This window comes from Prinia subflava, chromosome 1, assembly GCF_021018805.1.
Source record: "Prinia subflava isolate CZ2003 ecotype Zambia chromosome 1, Cam_Psub_1.2, whole genome shotgun sequence".
Classification (NCBI taxonomy): Eukaryota; Metazoa; Chordata; class Aves; order Passeriformes; family Cisticolidae; genus Prinia; species Prinia subflava.
Genome location: NC_086247.1, coordinates 99,243,107 through 99,257,854, shown reverse-complemented (window position 1 = coordinate 99,257,854; position 14,748 = coordinate 99,243,107). Strand labels below are relative to the sequence as shown.

The following is a 14,748-nucleotide window of genomic DNA, read 5'->3' as shown; positions in this document are numbered from 1 at the left end:
GACAAAGCAAAACACTTATTTAAAAAGTTTCATTGTCTCTAAGGACCCATATACCAGCAGTGATAGTTTGGAAAGCTTATTTCTAAAGTCTCCTTGTGAATTTTTGTACATTATATATTTCCACTCTTCATTCATCTTCAAATTTATGCTTACCCTGGGAAAAATTAGCCAGTGAGTATCACTGGTCTGGCCAGTCTCTAAAACAATGAAAAATAAAGCTAGTTGAAATACTGCTCTGCTAGTTACTGATAATTAAAGTCTTATTTGTTGTTTTAAACACTGATTGGGAAGTTTGACACTGTTGTAACCAATGGAGTAATTTCTATTCTGACTAGTATTGATAAAATAAGAATTGGTTTCATTTATCAGTTCCATCTGTAATGTGAGTTGTGTGTGATAGTTCACGTGCATATCAAAGACTTGTGTTGATGTTATGGATGTTTTTGGAATTGGGATAGCTTCTGTGCTGATTGCTGTTTCTATGCTATCTGCATATCAGAAGAAAATTAAATTTGTATCCAGTGAGCATGGTTATTTTCTCTGGTCTCCCAAAATGTCACAGCTCACTGCCTGAGTATTCACCTGGTAGGATTCAGCCTCATTGGTGCCAGTGGTGTTATGTCACTGTATCACCTGAGGATTTTTGTGTGTATTTATTTTCTTGGTTTTTCAATGGATTTAAAAATTGTCCGATACTATCTGGTATTATTCCAAGCAATTAATTTGTCATCGTTCTGTGAATCTCTGGAGAGCAGGAGGAATATAGTAAACGAAGCACCTTTGAAGTGCTATAGCTCCCAGAAATTATATGCTCTTAGCATTAAGTACCCTCTAAGGCTAGCAACAGATGGGCAGGGACAAAATCCCAAAGCTAAACACAAATAAACTTAAGAAGCCAAAAATCTGCAGAGGCATTTTTTCTGTGCAGTGTCACACTTCCAACTATGGGCTGCATAGAAGAGCTAGTGTCTTGCACTGTATGCCTGTCACAGCAGAAAAAATGCAACCAAGAGTTGCTTTTGTATCAAATCTGAAACCTTGAGTTTTAATGACTTTGAAACATAGGGTTGTTTTGCTCTTCCCATGAAGTTTATTTCAAAGCATTTGGTGATGAACAGCTAAACAGTTCCTTTCAATACGTGGCTTATTCCCATGGCTTATTTAGGTGAAACAGACAAAGTAAAAACCTAAAACAATTTGTTTAGGCCTAGCTTAAAGATTTTCTTTTATCCCTGAACTAATCTGTGACATTTTTGCTGTCTGCCTAGCTGAGGAAAGGTCCGCCAGTCCCACCACTGCCTAAACTCACACCCACAAAGGAGTTGCAACAGGAGAACATCATTAACTTATTTGACGACAACTTTGTCCCAGAAATCAATGTGACAACTCCATCACAGGTAAGCTTCAGTGAATTGTGTAGAGGTCCAACCATGTAATCACCCTCAGTTCTCCAAGATAGTGCCCCTGGGGCTGATCTTCATGGGAAGGGAGGAGGAGGGCACAGGTAGAAGGCAGAGGCACAATTACCACTTCCTGTTGTCGTGAAAGAGTTACACATATGGTGTTTTGCCTTTGAATAGGTCACAGATAATCACTCAAAAGGGCTAAGACTGCTAACATATTGAAAAAAAAAGAGTGGTTTACTGAGAGGTCTGACAGAAAATATTGTGATACCATCATATTTGAGATTTAAATGCATCCAGGTTGCATTACTAGCTACAAGTTGATCTAAGATGCTTTTTCTTAATGCTAAGCATCTCAAGTGGAACTTTACAGAGATCCTTCATTACTTCTATTTCCTTCATCAAAATCATTAAAAGTATTTCTTCTTTCAGTTGAGTGATTTGTTTAAAATGGAACTTGTCTGGTTTTACAGGTATAAAAGACTGCTTCAGCCAGATGATTCATTCACTTGGCTTTGCTCACAGAAACATTAGCTGCACAGCAGAGAAGGGATCAAAATTCAGTTTTCTTATTATTATGATATTTTTTAAGTTGCATATAATAAACAGAAAAGCCAGAATTTTGCAAAATAAGTCCGTTATTGTGCAAAATTTCTATTCAGCTATTCACCTTTTGCATACTTATAGTGATTGCCAGGGGTATTTTTTATAATGGACCCTTTCTTTCGTGGTAATTGCAACTTTGAAATCTGAGCCTACATCTGACAGATTGGAGAGAAATATGTAGATCTGAAGGTTATATTTAGGAATTCGTATTTTCATTTGAATCATTGGTTTTGTTCATTTGACCACACAGGAGAATAAAGGCACAGCAATGAAAAATGTTTTTTATACAATTGGAACATGTGGTGCTGTTTTATTGTGGTAGGGAGAAACAAGTGTTGCTCTGTATAGGAATCTATTTGGAAAAGACTTCTTTATAGTTAAATCTCTGTGCAATTAAAGAATTAAAGGCTACTCCCAGAATGCAGCTGCTGGTAGGCACTCTTTCTGAAGGGAAGTGGCAGATGTGTTGCATCACTGTACCCTGACTTCATAGGAATTAATTACTCAAGGAACATTAGCCTTGAAATCACTGGTAAGAGTCGGTGCTAGATATGGCCCCTTGCATGAAATACTGTATCCAACTAACATGCATAAGTCAGGCCATCTAGGGAAACAGAAATGGAACTAGTTTGCTTTTCCATTAAGAGATGACACAGAAACAAGGCTTTAAATTAGTGTAAGTCACGTTTCCAGAATTTTTATAACTTTTCTGTTAGAGATTGGCATAGAAATGGAATGGTATAATAAAAGTGGGCATGCTTCTGGGAACTGAAATATTCTCCTTGTCTCTCAAGCAAAATGGATCTCCCTTTAGTGAGTGATTTATGGCCTTCCCTCCTCCACAGTCAATGACCAGGGCATATCCTAAGCTGTTTCCTGACCACCTTCTCATCAATCATCTGCACTTCTCCCTCCACAAAACCCACCCCCATCACTAAAGCGTCCTTACTGTATCTGAGATCTCTGAGTATGTATAGGCATAACCAAACAATGTATGGGTTTTGTGTCTTCGTGTATGTGAACCAGTTAAGGAAAATATATAGCATGAAATCCACAGGAAACCTGGGCTTATTCCTCTTGGTGTTTATGGCTTCTCCTATACTCCCAAAGCCCTTGTTGAGCAATATGGAGAAAGCTATTAAGCCTGCAGAGCTTGCCAATGGTACAGGACTTCCCAAGGGACCACCACTGGTGTCCCAGACACTGCTCATGCAGAGGCATAAAACCAACAGACTGATGAGCAGAGCTTTGCAGCTTTAATGCAACGTTTTGGAGAGGATTAGAAACAGCTCAAACACTTTTGTTTCCTGAAGCACAAATATCCTGTAATTGTTGTTGTTCCTCCTTCTTTACCAAGCAGTACTGATGCATTCACTGCATTAGTTCAAGATGCTGAAAGACAGTTCTGCTTGATGCAGTTGAATATTTGTGCACTGATTCAACAAATGATTTCATTCATTCAGGTTATTCATTGTAAAAAATGGATTTAATTACTGCCTAGTAAAAGGAGGTGAGAAGATGAAATATCTGAGTGATCAGATGAAAGGATCATCCGGAAATGTGTGTTCCTTGCTTTATTTCTCCTTGTCTTCATTTCACATTTCTCCCTAGTGTCCAGTTACTAGCTTGGGCATTGTAGGCCTTTATATGCCCCCTACAGATAAATAGTGTGTCTGAGTGTGCCTGAAAGCTCTACAGTGAACAGTCCCTAGCTGTTAAAGATATTTTAAGACTTACACAGACTGTGTACAGAAAGAGGGTAACAGTTCTGGTAGGCCTTGAAGGTTTCTTGTGCCTTCTTTGTTCCTTGTACATACCTCTGAGAGGTATAGCCTTGCTTCTGCCACAGCTGCCTCTTTCAAATGTTTAATTTATTCATGCTTCATCGTGCCATGGTGGAATAAATACAGGATATTTGGCAGACCTTTCTGTCACAGCTTTGTCATTTACTGAGGGATTTCCTGAGATTCCTGATTATCCTGCATCTCCCTGTATGTTTTTCTGGGCCTTTGTCACTAAAGTTGAGTGTTCTCTTCATTTTGGTCCGAGGGTCATGGGTACATGACAACTTTTGCTATCAGTGATCAGTACCCTGTCATTTCCAACACCGTAATTGTCATGACAAATGGCCTAAGTAAGACTCCTGTTCATTTAATTCAGTCCTCAAAGGCAGCAACTTCATTCTCAAACCTCAGTGAAAGATAATTATCATTTATGTCATCCAGTTCTGATTATATGCCAGCAAATGCTGTTGTTTCATCAAGTTTTATGACCACATGAGTATTAGTGCCTCAAGAGCATACGTGATGAAATTCAAATACACTCAATGGAAGGCATGAGAGAATGAATGTAATGTTAGTTACTAGTGGGAATGGTGGGTTTGACTTTTTAAAGTGTGAGACTGTAACACTGGCTTCAGTGTGTCAGCCCAGTTACCTCTCATCACCAGTGATGCAGAAGGCCAAAGAAAGAAGATAAATTAAGGCAAGCAAAGTTGGTACTCCTGACATCTCCTTCTACTGCAGTCTCTCAGTCTTCACTAACTTGCTGCTCTAGGGCTTCCTCAACATGATTTCTACCTATTTAGTTAGCCTCAACAGACTACTTTGCCACAAATTTATTCAGTCTTTCAGCATGTGTACATTTTTCACATTCACTAACTGAAGCCAAGGAGGACCCCAGCTGGACTCTGCCTCACAGAGCAGCACCACTTTTTTATTTTACATTGGCCCCCATCAACTTTGCTACCAACTGCCTTTCTGCTTTGAAAGAACCAGGAAGCAGCCAAACCCATGTACCTCTCACACTGGTGTAGATCCTTCTCACATCACCCCTAGCACACCTCTTACAGACTGAAAGGTTCTAGGTCACTCTGTCGTTCCTAACATGTGAGCTGAGGAGCCCTTTTGACCATGTTTGCAGGTGACACAGAGAGTTAAGGTGTTTTGTGGCATAATGGAAGACATTAATCACCTAACTTTGAACATTTATTTACCAATAGTAACACTAATTTGGAAGGTTTATATTCTTAAATGTTTTAATAAAAGAAAGTTTTTGCTCATTTATTTTACTATCATTATCACCATCATTGTTATTATCTCCTAGTTTTGCTGCGTTTATACCTGCCATATTGTAGTAGACTTGTCCTGTCGTACAAGCTTCTCTCACTATTTAACTGAACAACTAGCAGTAGGCAGTACTACCCTTGTTAGCAAGACCAAGAGCTTGCCTAGAATATTTACAGTTAATGATAATTAAATCTCAGCTGCAGTTTCACACTAATTAGTATTTTATGTTGAAGCACACTAATTGTTGTTTCAGGTTATTTTACAGCAGAAAAGACCTGTAGCCCATGTATATATGTAGTATATGTGTATATATTTTTATAGTGAACTCAGAGACCTTGACTAATTTATTAATTGCAAAGCAAAAAGGCTCTACCATGAAATCCAGTTTAATAAGAGCATATAATAGAACCATAAAATGGTTTTGGTTGAAAGAGACCTTAAAGATCATCTAGTTCCACTGCCATGGACAGGAACAGCTCTCACTAGATCAGATGGCTCAAAGCCCCATCCAACACGGCTTTAAACACTTCTAGGGACAGAACATCTGTGGCTTCTTGGGGCAGCCTGTTCCAGTGCCTTACTATCAGATGTTTCCTAAAGTTTAGAGCTCAAGGCAACATTAATTGTAAATTGGTATACATGTTCAGAATTAAAACTTAATTCAAATGCATTTAGATCCTTCCGTATTGGCTTTTTACTAATGTTTGTGTTTGAGGAGAGATTAACTTACTAGAATGTAGGGACATTTGGTGCCGTTTATGTAGGTTTTAACTTCAATGTCTGTCTCCAAGCACTTTAAAAGGGCCTTTCCTGTCAAGAGGCGTACACTCAACACTTTCTTGGAAGGGCTGTGACTGTTTAGCCTGAAAAAGCAAAGCTGTACTACAGAGAAACCAAAAACATCAGAAGAGTGAATCTCATAAAAGTATAACTTATACTAAAGGAAAATCTTCAGAGCTTCCTCTCCTGGTGTGCACCAAAGCTAGTAAATCTCTGGGGTGTTTGTTTGGGGTTTTTTTGACCATGTTAATATTTTACTGCCCAGGACAACTTTTAAAAGATATGTTTTTCAAGAGTTATATTTCCTCTTCTAACAGAATGAAGTACCTGAAGCTAAGAAAGAGGAATCGTTACTGGATTTGGACTTCGACCCTTTCAAGCCGGAAGCTGTATCAACAGGAGTTAGTCATTCACCCATGTCTCAGGTATCTCTTTGCCTTGACGTAGGCAAAGCATATGAATGCTATGTACTGTGGTTGGTAGAAAAGGTTTGCCTCATGTATTAACAAGAAGTGTCTGAAAAACTTTATCTTCCTGAGAAGCAGAAATCAGCCTTCTATATTCCCCCTCAGTAACCCTGTACTTGATGATGTACTGGAAGAAGAGGAAACTGTTTGGTGGTAAAATGTCTGCTGATCAGAATTGTTGCTGGTACCTTGGTCTTGACTTTAGCATGCTGTTTTTCCATCTTTCAAATAACTCTCAGTGTAAACATTATTGTTCTCCAGTGCTTGTTTTTCTGACAATTTTTCTGACCTGACTGACTCTTCATGTCTAGGAAGATGCTTTAGGGGACCTAGGTCTCTTGGAGTCAGCATGCAGTTGCTTTACTGTGATGAAGTTTCTTTACCAAGCAGTGGTATGATCTGAGTGGTTTTGCTATTAATCTACTTTAGATCTAACCTCAAGGAAAATTAGAGTACAGAATAGGGTGTTTTCTTGTAGAGCATTGTGTTACTGCAAGTCTACATTCAATAGTAATATTTGTAATGGTAGTTTTTTGCAGCAATATGAAAAAAAGGAAAATAAAAAATAAAAAATGAAAAAAGACACACACTAATATATCAAGTTGCTGATATTCATTGGCTTATCCTGCAGGACATGCTATTTTAAAATCCAGAATTCACCCTCGCTACCGAGAGGGCAGGCAGCTAAGCAGAGAATATCTCTTGGCCAGCATGTCTGTATTCCTGTCTTGTACACAAAGAAGCAATGTAATTACTCTCTTAGCGAGACCCATCATTAATCTGACTTGTTCTGTGAGACATGAGAAAACCAATCAGCTGTTCAGAAATGCAGCACTGTGAAAGGAGTGAGAAGACAAGAAGCTTTAGGGCTGAGATGGTCCTGATTCTCTGCTTACCACTTCTTCAGTTAATTAATTTCTTATTTGCTGTGAAGCCCTAGTTATGTAATGAGATCTGTAGCGATCTCTGACAGGATATGTGCTGTCAGAAAAATGATGCACCATCAGCATTCTGAACATTAGCTGAATTTTCTCATTAAGATTTGCCATGAGAAATGTTCAATTCTAGCAGAAGCTTTGTGCATTTTACTTGTTGTTTCTCCCTCTAAAGAGAGAAAAGGAAGAGGAAGGCAAATGTAATTCCATAGGATTCAGCGGTGACAGAAAACACTAAGTGTGACTTTGCTAACTACTCTTTCAGCTTGTTTTGTAATAATGCTTATTAGAACAGTGGGATCATTAAACAAAAGATACTTAACTGTTATGACAGAGCACATTTGTTCTGACATTATATTGTACAGATTGTAGAAAAATTTATTACTTTAGTGGAAAACAGTTATTTTATATTCAACTATACCATGAAATACAGAATGTAATTCTGTGTAGAAAAGTACATCATAACTTTTCATGTAGGGGCACAAGAAGCATTCACTGAGCACCTTTACTCACTCCTTTCACCTTTCTGCAGAACAAAGGCATATGAGGAAGGATGGTCCACATCTATGAGAGCATGTGCATCAGTCAGAACACTGTGATTTTAGAAGCGAAGACAGCCCTGCAGTCTGGGTCTTGGTGTCACTGGAGTTGAAAGGGTCATTACTATGGCAGTAGAGAGAGAATGAAACCTGTGTGCAGAGCCCAGTGCTTGCAGGTGGATTAAGAAGAGAGCTTTAAGTGGTATTTCCATATATGTTTAGTTTTTGCCTCAGTCATGGATATTTTCCATTCAGCAAACAGCTTAAGTAGCAATGTGAAGACCAGAATAGTCATCTGTGCATGATGCCTTGGAAGGCCTGGCATGACTTCTCTATTGTTAATTTAATTAATTACCTCTCTTTACTGCTCTGCTAGGGTGATCCAAACACAGTATGTGAGCTCTGGTCTGTCCTTCCTCAATTGCTTTTCTGTTTCTATGGCTGTGTTAGAAGGGACCTTTCTAAACCAGCCTGGTTTTCTTCTCTTTTGATACGAACCAGCAGAGTTCTGTCTCATGTGGTGGGCTATAAATATTTGGCATGAAGTCTGCTGCTTTTCTTTCATTTTTCTGTTTAGCTCTTCTGTTGAGAGATCACTAACATTTATTAACAGACTGGACAAGAAAAAGAAAATATTGGTCAACTTTCTTATTTCCTTTCCCAAATAGTATGCCGTTTTCCTTTCTGGTGTCAGTGTTGTGAGGAAGCCCACTTATTCTCAGTGGATAGATGTCTCATTTTTAACTGGCTAGAAAACCCCAACTTTGTAAGCTCTTTAAATGTGGCACCTTGCAGAGGCTCATATACCTATTGAAAGTAATTCAGTCACCAGCTCAGAATCTGACCATTAGTCATGCACACAGCAATTTGAGTTTGCTGGAAAGCAACAGCTACTTTGAAGAGGGAAATACCACAATACACTGCATACTGCCCATCCTTTGTAACCAAAAGAATTATGCTGATACATACACAGACACACACATGCACATGTGCTAACATATAAAATATGTATGTACTATAAGTATGCATATAAATAAGTTCTCTCATCTTATTTAATGGACATTGATATGTAGCATATTGGACATACAGTACAGGAATGATATTTTTCTTACAAGCTCTTTTTTCCACTACTTTTTTCAGACATTGCCATGGGATCTATGGACGGTAAGCCTGACATACATAATAGTATTTTTGTGCCTTCAATTTTGTAACAGCTTAAACTGAGATTTACAATTCTTTAGCCAAAAGCTGAGATAAAGAATTCACAGACCATGAAAAACTCTTTCAAGTATATCGAGCCACTGAGTACCTTTTAAAACTAACAACAACAAAAAATTATCTCTATTGCTTAGCCTGCAAAACCTAAATGATTTAGAAATCCAGGCTAAAAGATTCACAAGCACTGAGCTAAGTGTGTTGCTTTTAATACACCCAAAGTACAGCTATTAGAAGGTAATAATGCATATAAGTCACTTGCTTTAAATACCTGAAGGCGTCCATTAACCCAATGGACAACTATTTTCTCAAAATCAGGAGTAAAGACAGAATTTAGCTTGTCTTTGTGGGCAATACAGTGAACTGGAGTTACTCACAAAAGAAACTGCTACTGTAGGAAACTGCATTAATCCTTCCTTCTTCCTCCTGGTGCCAAATCAGATAAAATGATCTGCAGGAGTTAACCTAATTTTGTGAGCTTTCTTTTGACTGTATGTAATGGAGTTAGCTGGGTTGACTTCACATGGACCCTGGTATGTTCATGTTTGACCTTTTGTAGCTTCAGCCAGCACAGAAATTTGTGAATGCTTGTCATATATTCAGATTTGCAGCACAGTTTTGTGAACACATTCCACGTGTGAGGTATATTAAATGCTTATCTCCTTATATTGAGTGAGGAGATAAGATAAAAACAGTCATGTATGTAGGCTAGCCAAAATTTCAAGGTTGCAAATACCTAGACCATGTAAAATAACCCAGAAATGTTGACAATGTATTGCTCTAAACTTAGATTAGATAGCTTTATCAATGGCTTCTTTTTGCACAGTTTTATTTATAGCTTTTTCATGTTATGTATGTATTCTGTATTATAATTATTTTCATCTTTGCTCTATTTTTTAAAAATGCCAGTGTACTGCATAGCTAAACATTTGAAATTAAAATGTCAGTGACTCACAGGGGAAAGCAAGAGGTGATCAATATTCAACATACATGAAGAACTTCTTTTATAATGTAATTTAGAGCTTTAAATTTCACAGGCCTAGAATAAGTCTTGGGTGGAGTGGCAGGAAAGAACCCACTGCTCCTTCCCCACCCTGATTTGGTAACTGCAGCTGGTTAGAGAACTGATAATTAATGAACTGCTACTGTATCAAAGTACATCATGTTCTTTTTTTCTTTTTATGTGTTTCATGTGTATGACTTCATTCTATACAGACAAGCAGCGAATTGGTGCAGCCGGTAAGCAAACGTCCCCCCAAAATTGCAGCCACTCTAGAGACTTCTTTAATCACTGTGGTGTAATACATAGTTTTCTGGTTTTGTGTATCAGTGCTGCTCTTTTGCATTACAATTTATTGCCTTTAGATGTTGCAAATCACATAGCTTTTTCTTAAATTGCTTAATTTAGTCACTTCATTCTTTAGATTAAAATTGCTCGTGTAAAATATAAATTTTGTGTTTTCTCATCAAGTCCACCTTTATCTTTTTCATCTTATGTTTTTTCTTTGCTTTTCTGTCTGCTTAAAGCCTGATTCTTCAAAAAGTCTTTCCCTGTGTAACCTGATCATGGAGGAAACCCCAAACAGTGGGTCATCAGAAGATACTAACAGATCTCAAACTGATCTAGGTTCACTCAGCTGGGGCCTAGATGTTAGCACACTCAGTATCAGCCAGGAAGTCACTGCAGGCAGTTCTTTGCTTTTCCCCAGGGCAGAGCAAACCTCAAGCGAATCTACGGGTGCTCTGCCTGCTAGTGTTTGGCCTGCAGTAGGTGAGCAGGAGGATGCTGCACCAGGGTCAGCTTCTGTAAGCGAAAACCAGAGGACTTCACTGGAGGACCAGTTGGATGCCAAAAATATCATGTGGGAAGATGTGGTGACCAATCAGCTTTTAGAGAATATAACCAGTTTTGACACACCCATCCTGGGAACTGATAGTTTGTTGGATGAACCCCTTCCATGTGATGTGCAAAAAGCAGAGGAAGAGCTTGAGGAAGACGAGTGGGCAGGTGTCAAGCCAAATGAAAAGGTAGAGACTGGAGTTAACTACAAGGAGGTAGAAGGTACAAAGGAACTGGAAGAACAAGGTTGTGAAACCAAAGGAAACAGTGAGGTAGAGTTTCATAAGGGTTTAGCAAAATCAGATCTTGAAATTTTAGTCAGCACAGAGGTAGAAAATTTACATGAGTTTGAATATAATTATGGGGATGCTGGGAGAGCTAGTAGTGCTAACCTAGAAAACTCTACAGAAGAATTAAAACAGGTCAATCTCATTGAGGAGACAGATAGAGAAATACAATCGTTGAGCACAGGGCTGGAATGTGGGGACAAAATAGAGGTGTACAACTGTAAGACTATAGAAGGCACTGAACCTGAGAGAGTCCTTGGTATCTGGGATGAGGACCATGAAAATACATTTGAGGAGGCCTTAGACCAAACTGACAGTGGTACTGGACAGAGTACATCCATGAAATGTATAAACATGAGGACACATGTTGACCTAGAGATAACTGACCACACAGGAAAGTACCCTTCAGATACTGGAAGTGATTTTTGTGATGCTGAATTATTCAGTGCAGAAGAGTCTGGTAAAGGAACTGAAGACAATAGCATCAGCCACCTCCCAAATGGTAGTACCGGAACCAAAGATCAAGTTGCTGCTGAAGAACAGGGGGCATTGCAGCCCAAGGCAGCTGATGCTGCTAACACAAGCTGTGATAGTCCTTGCCTAGATAATGCAAATGACCAAGTGACAGGTGGGACAGCAACAGCAGTCACTGAAGTGATTAGCAGTGGTGTTCCTGAAGCCTTGGAAACAGAGCCTTGGCTGGCAAACTGGGATCCAACAGTTACTAATGATTCCTGGGGTTTTTCTAGTCTGTCAGATAACCAAGCCAATGGACTGGATAATTGGCCATTTTTCCCCGTGAAGCAAAACTCAGAGGAAGGTAACATGGAAAATGTTTGGTTAGACATTAGTAGTAAATGGTGTACAGAAGACCTAGGAACTACTGATAACAGCTGGGGAGAAATAGGTGGAAGCACAAGCCATGTAATACAGGAGACACCAGTAAAACAAGGTTTGCCTGGGCAACAGGCAGGCATTAGCAATCCTGGCCTGAGCAAGGAGATAGCTAGACCCTTGTCTCTGTTTCAAACGGGAAATTCCAGAAATGCTAGCACCGAGAGTTCAACTAGTCCTAAAGACAATGAGACCAACAACTCAGATTTATCTGAAGATGAAATTGCTAACCGGAGATATGGATTGTTGTACCAGGAAATTGAGGCTGATAAAGAAGAGGTACCTACCCCAGTGTGTAGCCTAGTCTAGACAAAGAGTTCTTTAGGCCATGCATAACCTTGTTGTTTAAAAACATGCCATTTTTGTGTTTTCTACTGCCCTTCCTAAGTCCATGCTGTTCTTTTTTTGAAAAATTGCCATGCAACTCTTCATGGTGTGATGCAGTTCAGCCCTTCAAGCAGGCTGACAGAAATGCATTTCAAAATGGTGAATGAAACACTGAACTGTGAAATCACATTGTGTCTGGCAGCTTTTGTGTTTTATCTGTAGATCTTTAAGTCCACCTGGTCTTTTTTTAGTTACTGTTTTTTAAAAACATTTAAGGTACTCTGCTTTTTCTTTTTGTCATTTTCTTTAAGCTTGTGATGTCTGTTATCAAATAGCACTGTTGTAAAATTTCTTGCTGCCTTACTCTTCCTTTTATTATTTTTTTCTCTCTTTTTTCACTTTTTTTCCTTTTTTTTTTTTATGTCTGGCCTACATTTTTATTTTGCAAATAAAAATGTTTTGACTCATGTTCAAATTTAGTAAACAAATGATAATTTGTTCTGATCTTCACTTCTACTTAGGCATCCACCATAGCATTTAATGGATTTGCACAGGTAAGAAATAAACAGGTTTTAAGATAATTTTTTGTCTGTGCTATTAGGAAGGCATTAGAACTGGCTGTACAAATTCAGAAAATCTGTTCTATAGACAAGCTGCATAGCAACATCATACTGTCTCAAATCCCAACCTTGTCTGTTGTCAGAAACTCTTAGATGTTGCTCAAAAGATTCTAATACCATTAGGACTCTTGGCTGACTTGAGTGTAATGCCAAAAAATCTGACTACCTTAATGGGAGAGCTATTGCCTCCTAAAATGGATGGTCTAGCTTTTTTATTGTGCTCTTTTGCAGATTATTTTTCTCACAATCCCAAAATCCTGTAAAGCATGTTTTCAGTTTTACCTGTTTTCAGTAACTCTGCATGTAAATATATAAGGAGTTTTATTTTTTTTATCTTCATTTTCAGTTAGGATATATTTTACTCTCAAAGTTTAACCGAAATTATTTATCTGCTGTGGTGCTGATGGTGAGTCTGTGGCATGCATCACAGAGATACAGCACATAAAGACACCACGTTTATGCTTTCAGATTCCAGGGCTGTGTCAAGGTCCTGAATTTCAGGTTGATAATATAGGGCCTCATTATTTTCCAGCATTCTCTTAGAGACTGGGTCAGCCACAGCACACCCTGTACACCAAATTTTAAAAGTACCCAAAAAGGCCCAGCTTCTATAGGGATAGAAATGAGTCTTCCAATGATTACCCATTCTTCTCCGGGACACTTAGTTTAGTAAAGGATCCAGATGGAAGGGGCAAAGCACAAGGCTCTAATAATTAAGGCAAAATGTTTATCTGGAGAAAATAAGTATTTTCTGTCTCCTCTGTGGAAGAAAAATAATTTGGCCCAGCAGTATATTGGAAATTAATTGGTTCTGAATGAGTGAGATGTTGGAATACACCTCAATTTTTCTGCTTTCTTAATGCAGGTAAAATTTTGGATTTGTAGTTACTGTAGTTATTACTCAAATAAAAGCCCACGATCAAGAAGTAGCTTAGAGCTGGCATACTCTCCAGGCACAGCTATGTGTAATCTGCAAAAAGGATTCAGAGTTCCACAACTTAGAAGTGCACTGCACCTTAAAGGAAGTCCTTGTGAATCACGTGTATTTAATAAAGGGTATGAGTCACATGTATTCACTACCTTTAGTGAATAGAAAAATCTTGGTTTAAAAACATTGAATATAAAATTGAAAAAATAATGGTTTTAATATTAGTAGTACTCAGATAATCTAAATACATATAAAAATAATTTTTAGTTAAGTTGTATTTGCCATCTTATTCTATGTGAATGTACTTAGTGACTTTACCTGAATAAACCATTAAAAAGTCAGGTCTTCAATGGACACCTGCAAATATCCTCTCTCAAATATTTTTAAATTGTTGTTTTTCATTTCTGTATCTAGGAAGTCTCCGCATTTACAGTGCAGTCAAATGAGAATGTGGCAGAGCCTTCGGTAAGTGATGGCTTTTGGTTCCTTCTAAAATATCTTATCAAAAAGGGTGCGATTTTTCCTTTGTGCAAAGATATTTTTACTTTTTTTTGTTTCCCATTCTTTAAATCACACCACCTTATGCAATTCTTCCATATGGAAGAGCTGGTGGGTGATATCATTGTAGTTGTAAATCCATACTCACTGAAAAAACATTTCACAAGGATAGCACAGAGCAAAAGAGAAAAAACAATATTGTAAGGTTTATTTTGTAAAGGTGTAGCCAATTAGTTTGTTCGTTTATTGCATTTAAGAAATTACTAGAATGAGTACTATAGTCCAGTGGACATGGTAGTACATGGTGGGTTTTACATATCTCCAAAATTGCTATAATTTTA

General features: G+C 38.2%; 2 protein-coding genes across 2 annotated transcripts in view; both read left to right on the top strand.

The window, feature by feature from the left end:
- Window positions 1–14,748, top strand: part of LOC134554516 (amphiphysin) — a 58,249-nt gene that overhangs the window by 24,386 nt on the left and 19,115 nt on the right. Inside the window, exons 10-15 of the mRNA XM_063405106.1 lie at window positions 1,269–1,397; window positions 6,175–6,282; window positions 8,939–8,962; window positions 10,229–10,252; window positions 12,883–12,915; window positions 14,324–14,374. Of these exons, the coding sequence (XP_063261176.1) occupies window positions 1,269–1,397; window positions 6,175–6,282; window positions 8,939–8,962; window positions 10,229–10,252; window positions 12,883–12,915; window positions 14,324–14,374 (369 nt within the window). The remainder of the gene's footprint in view (window positions 1–1,268; window positions 1,398–6,174; window positions 6,283–8,938; window positions 8,963–10,228; window positions 10,253–12,882; window positions 12,916–14,323; window positions 14,375–14,748) is intronic.
- On the top strand, window positions 10,282–14,285 carry LOC134554511 (uncharacterized). Its single transcript, XM_063405093.1, has one exon. It carries the CDS (start codon window positions 10,508–10,510, stop codon window positions 12,341–12,343), a length of 1,836 nt encoding a protein of 611 aa, XP_063261163.1. The 5' UTR covers window positions 10,282–10,507; the 3' UTR covers window positions 12,344–14,285.